The sequence below is a fragment of the Hylaeus anthracinus genome, unplaced genomic scaffold, assembly GCF_026225885.1.
Source record: "Hylaeus anthracinus isolate JK02 unplaced genomic scaffold, UHH_iyHylAnth1.0_haploid 3, whole genome shotgun sequence".
Lineage (NCBI taxonomy): Eukaryota > Metazoa > Arthropoda > Insecta > Hymenoptera > Colletidae > Hylaeus > Hylaeus anthracinus.
This window is the reverse complement of record NW_026535284.1, coordinates 4206150-4220079: the sequence shown is the minus strand read 5'-3', so window position 1 is coordinate 4220079 and position 13930 is coordinate 4206150. Positions and strand designations below refer to the sequence as shown.

Genomic DNA, 13930 nt, shown 5'->3' with positions numbered 1-13930 from the left:
CGGTTGAGATGTGACCCATGGTTTCTTTTACAAAGTTGATCGTTATGACCAGTAAAACACGATTAAACAAAAAAGATTTGTTTTTTCGATCTTGATTTTTAAGTTCGAGGTCAATTTTGCGGACAGTTTTTTATATAAATTTCCACCAAATCGTAGGTATAGGATCACGCTATGGTGGCCGTGACATATAATTTTTTGACATCCTGTACATATACAGGGTGTATCACGTTAAACTAGGCCACTTGAAAATCTGTTACAATTTTAATGATGCCAAAAATATTTTATACGCAAGTTTATGCGTGTTTATCTTATTTTGTACTTTATAATATCATATTTTAACATCTGTTAAAAAATGTAATAGAAAAGATATGTATTTATAAGCCAAAAAAGAAACGTCGACGACCTTTGAAAGCTCCCTCCAAAAAGACCCTAAAACAAAATTTAGTAATGACCCATTCATAATATTCATAGTGTATATAAAACATTTTTGGTACCATCACTATTGGAAGAGATATTCGGGTAATCTGGTTTAGGTAGACCACCCTGTATAAAACGAGATATTTCCGAACATTCACTTTGCAAAATTTTAAGGACCTTTGTGATTCTTTCTATCCGAATTTACGTGTTATAATTTTAGGAGATAATTTGAATTTTCTTAGAATATAATTACTAACAAAATCGAAATCTGATGTATGGAAATATCTAAAAAACGGGTCAATGCGTCGAATCGTAAACATTTTGACTGTAAATTATAAAAATATGAAGAACGATGTTGTCACTTTGTTTATTAATTTACTATTTTTTTTTTTATGCAGGCACTAATATCCTCTATGTTGGAGTGCATGGACCTAAAGGCCCGTGCGATGAAGTCGGCGTGAAACACACGGGTCGCAACAATTACAATGTGAGCTACTTAGTTCGCGAGAGAGGAGAATACATAGTTATTGTAAAATGGGGCGATGAACACATCCCTGGATCCCCATACAAAGTTGAAGTCTAAATACTTATGCTTGTTTGTTCTGCTTTTTCCATTTATGATCTTGTAAATTTAAACATTTTTTGTTTCGTTTGTTAACAGTCCCTAAATTAATTTTTTATTTGTATTACTTCAGTTTTTGCTCAATTTTATATTATCGTAACAATCATAAACAGAAAGAATGGAACAAACAAGTCAAACTCCAACGAAACTGTGCCACTTTTGCTCTAAATCTTAGCGAAATTATTTTATCGGTTACTCGAGCTTGATTTTCACACATATCGCTAAAGAATTGATTTACTTGAAATAATACGACAATAAAGTATTTGCTATGTAATAGATCAATGCAATGAAAGAATCTTTAAACACGATGCATTGTTTCGTTACAACTGTTTATTTAATGGTGAGTGCAGGAGTACTAAACAGAGAAAGTTTCATGAAATTAATCAGAATTGATCTCTTCTGCACAATACGTTTTTCTGGGTTTTACGATGTCGATAATGTTTCATTACTCTTTGAAAAAATAAATAATGAAAGCACAACTTTTCGTTCGTTCGATACAAATTACTTTGGCGTTGATATCAAAGGAAATAATTATTTTAGTATTGTGGATTTGATGCAGACAAATTTTAACGTTTAAAATACCAATTAAAGTACAAATAAAATTTATCCACGGAAAAAGAAACTGTACTCTCAAGTGTGAAACGCGAACAAGATTAGTTCCATCGTTAATTTTGTAGTTATAGTATAATCTCGCGAGAACCAGAAAAGCTATGTGGCCAAATTAACTTCTGAAACGCACATTCGGTGCATGTAGGGTAAATCGTAAGAATCCTTTGAGAACAAACTGTATTAACCTCAACTGTTTAGCAGGCAGATAAACTCGTGCAAAGTAGATAAAAAGTGTTTCATATTATTTTAATTATTTCATTCAGTAAGTATTACTGAAATTATAATTGTACATTTATGTATTGTACGTTTTACGAGATGTACACCGATGATTATAAAAGTTGTCGTAGGACCTAAAATCTTTCAAATGATGACATATTTGATTCCGAATTGGTAGAATACGGTGTCACCAGTTTTATTCTAATAATTAGAAGCTTCGTGCCATATGTGTGTCCATGATCTCGCGACAACTGTTATGCTAGCTAAAAATAGATTAACTGACAGTCGAAATCGAAAATAATATGAAAACGGTAAACTCCAAGAGCGTATAAGTCAATTATTTTTTAAAGAATTAGGAAACACCAATTGTGCCTTCCAGTTTAGTTTGAAGAAAACTTATTTTACTAAAATACGTTCGAATGTAAGAATATCGAAGAAATAATTGTTAATTAAACATATCGAATATTATAAATCATGTTACGTGTAATAAAAATTACGTTTATTAAATAATTTATCGATTTGTATATTTCCTTGTACGAGTTAGAATTTCTAATTGCATAGTATTTTACAAATTTCCTCAACGATATGTAATCTAATCGTGATATGTGTAAAAATACTCGACAAGCTGTGTTACATATAGAAATGAATCTACTTGTATTCTTTAATGAGTTTGTTATTTTTGGAGAAATATGTAAAATACTTTCTATAATTTATTTAAAGTATGACTTTTAGTATTCTCAATTTATTTTCCATGATAACTGTTTGTCACTCAGAAATTTACACGTGTGGTTTACGCGAAGCACGTCTCGAACATTAAATTCAATATAAATTTAATTATAGTTCAAGGTTAATAAATTTCTTTCTATTTTTATATCGTATTGTATATGTACAAGACATTACACGAAAAAGTGAGTTGGCTATCATGATTATCGTAATTATAATTCGTATAATTACGTTAATCATACTACAAGATAACAAAACAAAAGTATTTCAAAATTAATTTTATATAAAAAATATCGTTATATTTCATGAATGTATTAACATTCACAAAATATCTTTTCAACTAAAAGTGTCTATATACATCTTTACTTTATAAATATCAATAAGCTTCTAACCATTCATATTTGTGTCAAGAAATATGTATAACATTATGGAACTCCAGTTTCTTAATGAAAAACACTGCGTACAAGAAGACCCTAGCCTACTCTTATAAATGTCACAAGAAATGTAACTACGTGCGGATGCTGTACGCAATGTATAGGAGCTGGTGTGTCTGTGTCGAACTTTGGGCTGTTAATATGACGATGTACTAATTCAAAACGCGAGAGTTTACTTCTGATCGGTCGCGATTAATATTTATAATACGCAACACTAATGGCACTCGCGGTTGATCTTTATTCACGACTCTACCCTGAAAGAAAACGCGAAAAATTCTAATCAAAAGTTAGGTTGACTCTAAATACTACTTTTAATCGAACGCGAGCAATATCCATTTATACGCAACACTAATAGCAATCGCGATCAATGTTTATTCGCAACACTACCCTGAAAGAAAACGCGAAAAATTCTAATCAAAGGCAAGGAGACTACTGTATTTTCATTTCGCAACGCTACTTCAAAACGCGATTTGCCAAAGTGACACAGAATGCTGAATTCCCACGTTGGAGTACATGACTCGGCTAAACAAACTACACTACTGAAACTACAGGCGAGTACAGTGACAAAAGTAGTAACGAGAATGACTCTCCATCTTCGAATTCCAATTCGAGAATGCAGAGCCATTTGTTGAAGCCCTTTCTTGTGACAATTTGTCAGGGATTCTCTTCTTTCTTCGGACGCATTGTCCCATCTGAAACTTATAGCTAGGTTCGAGGTTCCGTGCAATACGTGGACGTTGAACTCGGTGAACCACACGTCTAGAACCTCGAGGGAACGAGCGTTTCGAAGGAGCCTACTGATCACGATCGCGACCGCGAAGCAACCACTCAGAGAGTCGAGACCTGAAGAATCGAGAACAGATTCCGAAACAAACGAACAGAAACTTCGTTTGCATCGTCATCGCAACGACTCCTCAAATCCACCTACAGGTGCAGACCCGTCACGTACGCGCCTACCCAAACTAAAAGTGATACGATCTGCCCTGGACCCTAACTGCTTATATTTAACATACACACCAGAAGGTAAGCTACCTACCTACCTAACGCTATATTTAAAAAATGGCGAAACAATCACACCAACACACACGCTCAACGATCCTCAATCAAGGCTCTCGGGCGCGACCTAAACTAGGGAGATGTCCCGGAACACCTCCGACACCCGTGTGTACTATACACATATTCACACTCTAAAGGTACGTACCAGTTTCCTGATATCGACTGACAAAGGCTAACGACCATTGCGCATAGATAACGTGTATATATAAGTATTTTTATGTACTATTATAAGATGATGTAATTATTGATAATCATATAGGTTCATCATCAGATTCTGATTCTGATTCTGATATATAAAATTGATAAGCTACTTTAAATACATTAGCATTTATAAAGATTATTGTCTACACAAAGGAGCACGTAGATGAAAAGTTTCAAGTTTTAAGTTATTGCAATAGGTAACAAATAGATTGGCATATTGTAATGAATTTTTCAACCTACGCAATTCCACAGGCTACCTACACACACATGTGGAAAGTACATCGTGCACGATACGTTAGCACAGTGTCAGTCGCCCATATTATGTAGATTGTTATTAATTTTACAGACTAACTTATCGTGCCCGTTGCCTTCGCTCACCCAAGTAGCACCTGGCCACGTGAGTGAGTTCAGGCAACGAACACGGAAGGGTTAAACCTGAAAATCCTCAACTAGAAAGAGCTATTAGTGGAATCTAAACGGACTAGCATCGTTTCTTTGTTACTTCGTATGCAATAAAAATGACTCGACTTCTCATTTATAAAAATTCAAAAGTTAAAACTGAGTATGCATTAATATTGAGAAAGTCAATTATTAAGGAAAATGACTAATTAAAATTGTTTTATTTATCAAAAGAAAATGACTAATAAAAATTCGTCAAAAAAGATTGCGAATAAGTCTTTGCAATGATATAATTTATATTGAAAATTTCAGATGCATATTGATCTCCTATCAGGTGATTGCCCTTATCAAAGTATACTATTTAAATACGAAAGGGTACAAAATCATATTACTTTTACGGAGGAATCGATCTATCGCGAAGCGTCCTTCTTGCACATATAGGAAAAATTTCAATGCAAAGAATGTGTACTTGAACTATCATCAAAATTATATTTGATGATATATTTTTATATTTTATAGCTTGCAAGTTTCAAAGCTGTACATACTACGTGATAACCAAACAAAAGCATTGTAGAATTGATTTTCTACGATAAATATTATTGTATCTCACGAATGTACTAACATTTACAAAATATCTTTTCAACTAAAAGTGTCTCTATAGATCTTTACTTGATAAATATCAATAAACTTCTGACCATTCATATTCGCGTCAAGAAATATGTATAACATTATGAAACTACAGTTTATTAATGAAACACGCGGCGTACAAGAAGACCCTAGCCTACTCTAATAAATATTACAAGAAATGTTACTACTCGCAGGTATGCTGTGCAATGCATACCCGCGGTCACTGTACTCGCCAAAGACCACGTATACAACTAGTCATCCGTGTCGATTCGGACCTTTCGTCCTACGACATGATTGGGGACCAGAGGAACAAAATAGCGTACGACTCACCGATCGCAGTCTGGAAATCTTTATGTGCCTTGTTGATAGACATCGTAGTAGCTCTGCATACACATCGTAGTAGTGGTTGATTCTGCTTGGCTCAGGAACGCTGGGATGAGGTACGAAGAATCTGTAAAAGAACACAAAACAATGATCAATTTCTGCAGTTACAATTTTAGCGATACAAATTTTGAAAGAAAAGTACGTATTCGTAGATACCTACGTTTCCAATTTGTTGAGCATCGCCCGATACTCCTCTTCAGTGATGCACTGACTTTAATACCGATCAAGCAATATTCGTTAAATAAAAAAAAAAAAAATTAAGAATCTACTAACGCGACCGATGATTTTAGCCGGCGAACAACCGTGACTTTATTTCGCGATTATAAAATTGAAAGAACCGCGATGCACTGGGAAGAATTTATAATACGGAATAAACACTGACACTATCTCGCGTATGCCTAAAATGTAAATGAAAATTTAATCGATGTCATTGTACATCGAAGCAAATAAACTTCTACGCAGCAAACACTGACTCTACCGACCGCATTCCACGCAGTCACTAAAATCTCTGAAAGAAAAGGTAGGATGGAGGGAGAGAGAGAGACGTAAACAAACAAGCACGATCGTGCTTTCCCAACAGTTTTTCATTCTGTTCAAGTGTTATTACGGAAATACTGTTTTTCCTGGAATTGCGACACCGATCGTCCCTTGTTATTGAAAGGCGAGGTCAGAGTCTCCTGGAAACACAACATTCTCAATGAGTATCTCTCAATTTCAGTAACGAAATATTATACGCGAATATAATCAGAAATGTTATAGTAACAGTTTTCATTGCTAGAGTTACGATCATGTTCATGACTTTGTCGCATCCTATTCTAAGATATATCGCGATTACTATAAATATTGCAAAATTCGTTGCAAAATCAAAATTCGTTAAAATTCTATAATATGTTCATATACGATCACGTAGTTTGAATACGAATTTAAACTTACTACTGAAAATTGAATGCAACTGCAATTGCGTCGACTTCGTAAAGATAGACATAACAAGAAATGTTCAATAGTATTGTATAAAGTGATATCAGAAAATACACAGTCGCGATCGAATTACATTAACACGACATCATTTTGAACTGATACAAAATTTCAAGTTAAAAAAACTTCGTATTAATTTTGTTCGTTTTATCTTGGCGATGATACGACATAAGATCGTGCAATATAGTTAAGATCAATAATAATTCACACGAAGGATAGTAAAAATATAAATGAATATGTCACCTTTCTCTTTGAACAAGGTACCAATTTTCCCAGACTTCAGATTCGAATTAGAGACACCATCATGGCGTCGATGACGCTTCCTCCGACTTTGAATCAGGGATAATCCATCATGGAGTCGATGACGCTTCCGTCGTCTTTGATTTTCGATCAGGAACCTGTAACTCAAGAGAACGAATAGTTTAAGGCATGTTTGTTCATTTAAATGAAACAATAATAAAGTTCGAAAGATTCCGTGAAAGATTGTAATTTAATTTAGAAAATTATAATATCTATTGACACCGAGTGAAGAAAAAGATCGCGAAATCGATTAAACTTCTCTTATTATGCTGACTGAATTTATAATTAAAAATCTATCGATATTATAACGAATGTAATTATAGATATTAAACGAGAGTAATATTAGTAATTATCAGAGATCGCGTAGTAATAGGTAGAATATACATAGATACTTAATTAATCGCGGAGTACTCGACGACACGTCTTATCACGCGGAGTTCCACGGAGTAAATGACGATCCCTCGGCGAGGGCTCGCGTCTCACGGCGGTAGGCGACGGGTAGGGGAAACTTTACTTCTTACTAAATTTTTGTATTTCGAAAACCGCGGACACGCAGTCGTGGATTTCTCAGAAAGAAGTTCGAGCTGTGGAAGGGAAAAATAAATATACCAGGTCGACGTTTAAGTTCTCAATGATTTATTACACTTTCTGCTGTCATGTATTCTGCGTCGTCAGTCTTCGACGTATTTCAAGGTTTAGACTGTGATGTATCATTCGATTCACAAGTAATTCGTATAATATAAATATCTTAATCTTCTAAAAATATCAATATCTAAAAATTCAATATGTAAGTACATTTATTTTTGTTAATTGTAAAGCTGCAATGGATGAGACTTTTGAATGAATGTTTCTAACTTCTATGATTCGGTTGAATCTTTTGCACAGTCTGGATATAGAAAGCTTGTTTTATAATTGATTTGTATTGAAGTTAAATAGCAGGTACATTGCAGCAAAACAGTTGGATTGTTCTCTTATTTAGTATTGAAAAACACTGATTTATTCAAAACGATGATATGCCCTGTCCTTTTGACAACCCCAGGTAGTTTTCTGGATTTAAATTTAAGATGTCAATCCAGCGTGCATGGCTTGTTTAACTTTTCCATGGCCTGTCCATAGATATCTGCAAGAATGGAATGGAATAGGTCAACTGCACATAATCTTTTGGATTAATAAGTTTAAAATATACTTTGTATATATTAAGACTTACATTATTAAATATCTGGAAGAAAGGTGTCTCCATGCCTTGGTTTACAATACTAATATTTAATTAGCAATATCAGTGATATCTTAAACAAAAATATCAATTATACGTGTATGTATGTATGAATGTAAAATATAAATTTTAAAGAATACCAATTTTTTACATTGAATATAACAATAAAGTCGCGCATGAGAATGGAATTACTCCTTTTTCTGGGCAATGATAAATGAAAATTTTGAAGGAAGAGGTTTGTATGTATACATTTTGAGGTTAGACTTAACAAATAATGGTAACATACCTGCCTATTCAAAACCATTTTAAAATGGTGTTAATTTTCTCGTTTCATCCGGTTAAAGGGACCATTGCCTTCCTTTCAATATCCGTGATAATAAAGTTAACGAATGACTTTTTTAGGTTATCTTCTATTGTATACAATAGTAATAGGCATAGGAATCCTATCATACTTTGTTTTGCTTTGTTCTTGGATAATACGACTGATAGGCAGTGAACGTTTATCACTGTGTGGCCAAAGCTATTAATTCAGAATATTTATTTAGTTCAACTTAGTTATTGTCAACACATCTCTTGAGACACAAACTATGTTATTGCAGGTTATCTAAGGTCGATCGAGATGCCTCTTGTGTGACGCAGGTCACATTACTGAACGTGCGTAGTGGGGAGAGCAACGTGCGTACGAGGCAGGGCCGTGTTGACATCATTGTGGGCCCTCGGACAAATTAGCACACTAAAGCCTCTTATAAAATTCATTTCATTCAGATATAAAAGGCTAAAAAATAAAAATATAAAAGCACCCAAAGAAGGCAATGGCAAATTTCTCTGATCATTGTCACCACAAATGCGTTGAACGTTGGACAAATTAGCATGGTGTTTCTTAATTTATGGAGCAAGTGTATAGCGTGTTCATACGTTAAGACAGCACTGATACGAGACGACACGAAGAAGAAATGTGCGTATGGACCATTCCCACGGCAAATCGATCACTATCGTACGTGAGGTCAGGGATTTTGCTCAAATTGTAACATGTGGCAGTCTATGCAATAACGTAGTAGGGGTTAAATCATCATTGTGCAATTTTTGAAATATTTAAAAAATACGTACGAGAACTACCTTCAGAAAAGAATATTTTACTCTGAAAGCGTACTCTATAAGAATTTCAATTTTCTTTTTTTAATTGCAAAGGATCATTGCTTTTAACTGTGGTTTTGTTTTATTTGTAAAGGTATTCTTGAAATATAGAAATATTAAAAATATTTTTATTTTGTAGATATGGTCCTCGAGTCAAGTCAGAGTATTTAAAAAAATGTGTATGTGCGTATTTATTGTGCTTTTCTCTTTTGATTATATACATTTGTATAATTCGAGGATGTAACTAGAAATCTCAAGTAGATATAACGAGTATTATTGTCACTTTATGCGACATTAGAAGTTGTCCTAGGTGATAATAAGAAGTCGGTCGATACGAAACTATGTAACGGAAATTTATACATTTGATACGTCTATAACAAATATATGAAAAATTTGTACACAATTGAACATTCATAAATTTTAGAAGTTTTTAAAAATGACATTTGTATGACACTTGCATATTTGGCTATGCGAACATTATTCGAGTCGACAAGGAGTTTAGATCCTATCTAGCCTATCGATTGATCGATGATGGACATTTATTACCTGCAACTAGAATGATGACAGTCAACATATAAAAGAGTGGGCTTCTAGAATTTTGGGAGAATTGATTTTTCTTGTGTTTGAAAAAATTCTATGGTCTTTTATGAATCGTTCAAGCCCTCACTCGCAACTGAATTCAAAGATCCTTAGTAGTGGCCTAGGCACATGTTCAAAGAGGAAATCATGAGTTGAATCTAATCTGTTTTGAATGATTCCTTTAGTTACAACTCTTAATACCATGCAGGACCACAATTTATGCACTCTTCTTGTTTAAAAAAAACAATTTCAAAAATGTTGTCACAAATGTCGATACCCGGTTCCTACGATAAGTATAAACTTTCATGCATTCAAGAGTAACCTATCCTTTTTATGATCACTATAGTACGCAACCTTAAGAGAAATGAGTCTGATTTGCTTATCAGAAAATGCATTTTGTTCATGAAAACGATGTTTAGTCACAAGTCACAAGCTGACGTTGACAAAAATTGCTTAATGAGATTTACGAGATGAGAAATAATTTTTACAACTCTTCGAATATGTCTTCGTTGTATTATTAATTGTTTAGGAGATTACGAAATCATGGCATTGAAAAGGAATAGAAATGCTATAGTCAGAAGGTCCTTGAGTGAATCTTCTGATCTGAATCAACGAATTTTCGTAAAGGAGACATACGAAAATTATCTGAATGTAAATACCACCGTGGAAGTATGAAGGCTAGCAATTGCAAATAAATAGATTTATTTTGTTCAATTTCAAAGGAGAAAAATATATTTCCATTACTTATGTGACGATGATACTTATGTATGGATGTCTATTAACACGATTGCGTCTAAGTGACAGTATGTATTTTTCTGAAACGCAATATTTCAGTTTCATATTTTCACCACACGATCCAATCTAATTTCAAGCAAAAATAGGTTCATTTATTATGATAGTTGCCTCTTGCAATTTTCTATTTTTCTTCTTACTCGTTAAAAATTAAACATTTCCCCATATGCAATTGAAAATGTGTAGTGCACTTCAAATACACAAACTATCCTGCTGGACGATATTAATCCAGTTATTTCACTATTTCGTTTTCAAAATTCTACCAAATAATCGGTTCTTTCGTCTCGCTTCTTCGATACAAGAAACGCGTAACATTATAATGCAAAAGTCGACAGTGTCTACAACGACGAGCACATCTTGAAGCAACGTAAAGACGACGATTTTGTCGACATCGGTCAGAGTAATGACAGAGAGAAACAGAAAATCAGCGAATCGGAATATGTGTAGATGAAACAAACGAAACGATCGCGTAAAATCTGCGAGAACAGACGGGAAGAAGGGAGCCGCGGTTTGTTAATTCTTCTGTGAAGGTATCAGAGGTCCAGGTGGGTAAACGGCTAGGTGGGTAGGTGGAAGAGGTCCTCTAGGCCTCGGATGTGGTTCGTTTCGATAGGATGGTAGGCGGTCGCATTCGGTTTCATAGGTGCCTTACGCTCGAGTTCGCAGGCGTCGAAAACGGGTGCTCGATTTGCGCCGTCGTGTGGCCACCCGTTTCGCTTTTCCTCGCAGAAACACGCCCTTCCTTGCAATCACGCCAACGCCTCCGTTCGCCTTTAACGCCACCCTTGTATCGACTCGGCACCGTCTGTCAGACGCTCGCGAGATGTCGACGCGACTACTTCTTTTCTACCCTCTTCCTTCGCCTAGCTTAGCTTCATCTCATTCTATAATAACTGAACGGGCGTATGAAACGAGCGCCTACGTTATAAATTTTCAAAATTTGGGATTTTTGTTGCGATAGAGCGTACATACAATGACTGATAATTATCTAGTGTTTTTTAGGGTCTTTAAACACTTCTAAATGTTGTTAGTAGTTCGCGGAAAGTTATAAACTCAGGTTTTGGAAATTGAAGAAGAGGCTATGTTGCACTAGGTGTTCATGACATCGCTAATTAACGACATTAACAGTTTTTCCTTATTTCTAGTAAATTTGTTAGCATTCGATGGAAAATACTCACATTTTGAAAATGGAAGAAGAGCCAATGTAAAAGAATAATAAAGGAGAAAAGTAGAGAGCAAGATGACACGTAAGATAAGAAGAAGGGCATATGTTGCACAGGTGCTCAGGACATTTGTAACATAGTACAAATACGATTACTCTCGTACTTAATAGTTCCACTTTTTTTTTTAAGTGGATACATAATCCTTTTTCTACAATATTCGTACGCCACTGTTGCATTAGTACGTGTATGTATGCAAGTATGTTTTATATAGTCCTCTTTTACGATATTCGTGTGCTAGGCTTACATTAATATATTTTACATGGTCCTTCGTTGGTCAGTCTTCATTGGTCCATTAGGGATGCCAGTAGTCTTTTGGTGTCTACTGGCCCCCGTATAGCTCGGGTACCTCGGGATCGCTAATCCCGTACCACAGCTGCGATCGATCACGCATGCTACAGCCCCTGAGGGAAACTATGACTATACAGGCGGTCATTTCAAGTGTTGGATCATTCTGATGATCTATAAGGTAACGAAGAAGCTTCCGTTCCCTTTCCAAAATTAAAAACTTGAATGATATTTACGCGAAAGTTCTAATAGTGGAGTTACAGTTACAGTTACATTTAAGGGAAGACATATTACAGTGCCTATTAATTAGAGATCACGGTTTTGGACGGGTATTAAAATACACGGGTACACGGAACACGTGTACCGTGTATTAAATGATTAAGAACACGGGTATTTTTAATACACGGGTGCCCGGGTATCGAAATACGCTGGCGCTCGGATATCTAAATAGACGGGTACCCGAATATTACGGCAATCACGGTTATCCGTGACTTGAATATTTATTTGAACTAGTAAATAAAGTTTTATAAATTACACTAAAAAATTTATTCTGTTATATTTATTCTTCTTATGTTTATATTTTTTTTTATTTATTTATTCATTTTACTGCATATCAATTTTTTCAAAATTAATAAGGATCATTATTTCAGAATAATAGCTTTGTTACATACAAGTTTATATATAAAAATAATTCGATATTGTACCCGTATAATTCGATGTATGCGTAACCGTGTATTTCGATGCACGTATACGTATCTGGATATCCGTGTATTTCGATACCCGGGTACCCGTGTATTCGGATATCCGAGTGTCAGCGTATTTCAATACCCGGCTACCCGTGTATTAAAAATACACGGATTAAAACACGGATCCATTAATTACCCGTGTACCCGGGTATTTCGATACACGTGAAGTAGGGATCCCTACTATTAACCCTTTGCACTCGAGAGGTGACTCTCAGTCACCACTAGGTTTTCTTTAGGTTTAATTTCTTTGGAACTCGAAGTGCCAATAAAATGATTGTCATTGAGACGAAGATGACCTGATTCTCAAATCTCAAATTAGAGATCTCATTTTCGAAGTCAATATAATCTTATTCGTAGCAATGGAATGCTAAGAAAGCATCTCGAGTCGCTGGTAGATACTAGAAAAAAGACTTGGAATGCAAAGGGTTAAATTATATTAATACTGATGTTAAGTTTCTCGAAAACGTGCGCTCTGAACTCAATTATACTTATTTGTATGGCGTATGAATTTAAATTTAAGGCAAAGGTCGTGTAGGCAAGATTAAAACACTTGGATGGGAATTTCTCATATACCTTCCTTATTCTTCTGACATTAGTTCCTCGAAATATCGTCATTTTTTAAAGTTTGGATAACCACTTGCCGTACCAAAGCTTTCGAAACAAAGAGGCAATGGAAAATGTCTTGGAACACTTCTTTTCAATCAGAGATAACAGTTTTTATAAAAACGGAATTTATAAACTTGTTTCTCGTTGGGAGAAGGTTATCGTATGCGAGGATAACTATGGTAAGGAATAAATTGGTTTCTTTTTATGAGCTTTGAACAGTTCTTTCCTGTTATACAAAAACGATGTAACTTTCCTGATTATTCAATATAATAGTATCCGAAATCAGTCTTCAAGAAGTCGTGGTTAAGAAAGTGGCTACTTGTTACATACAAGTTTATATATAAAAATAATTCGATATTGTACCCGTATAATTCGATGTATGCGTAATC

At 34.7% G+C, this 13930-nt stretch overlaps 1 protein-coding gene and 2 long non-coding RNA genes across 5 annotated transcripts in view; 1 reads left to right on the top strand and 2 right to left on the bottom strand.

Annotated features, from left to right (window-relative positions):
* LOC128894409 (filamin-A) overlaps positions 1-2374 on the top strand; it is a 59898-nt gene extending 57524 nt beyond the window's left edge. For all 3 annotated transcript variants that reach the window (XM_054156124.1, XM_054156127.1, XM_054156125.1), the window contains one exon: positions 816-2374. In XM_054156124.1, coding sequence (XP_054012099.1) covers positions 816-1000 — 185 coding nt within the window. In that variant the 3' untranslated portion in view covers positions 1001-2374. The remainder of the gene's footprint in view (positions 1-815) is intronic.
* Positions 2375-5049: 2675 nt separating this feature from the next.
* LOC128894331 (uncharacterized) lies at positions 5050-7400 on the bottom strand. Its single transcript, XR_008461517.1, has 3 exons — positions 7356-7400; positions 6907-7061; positions 5050-6365 (listed from the first exon to the last, which is right to left on the bottom strand). It is a non-coding gene; the product is annotated as an uncharacterized LOC128894331 (long non-coding RNA).
* A 165-nt stretch (positions 7401-7565) lies between these two features.
* On the bottom strand, positions 7566-8817 carry LOC128894329 (uncharacterized). Its single transcript, XR_008461516.1, has 3 exons — positions 8463-8817; positions 8171-8249; positions 7566-8083 (listed from the first exon to the last, which is right to left on the bottom strand). It is a non-coding gene; the product is annotated as an uncharacterized LOC128894329 (long non-coding RNA).
* Positions 8818-13930: the final 5113 nt, after the last annotated feature.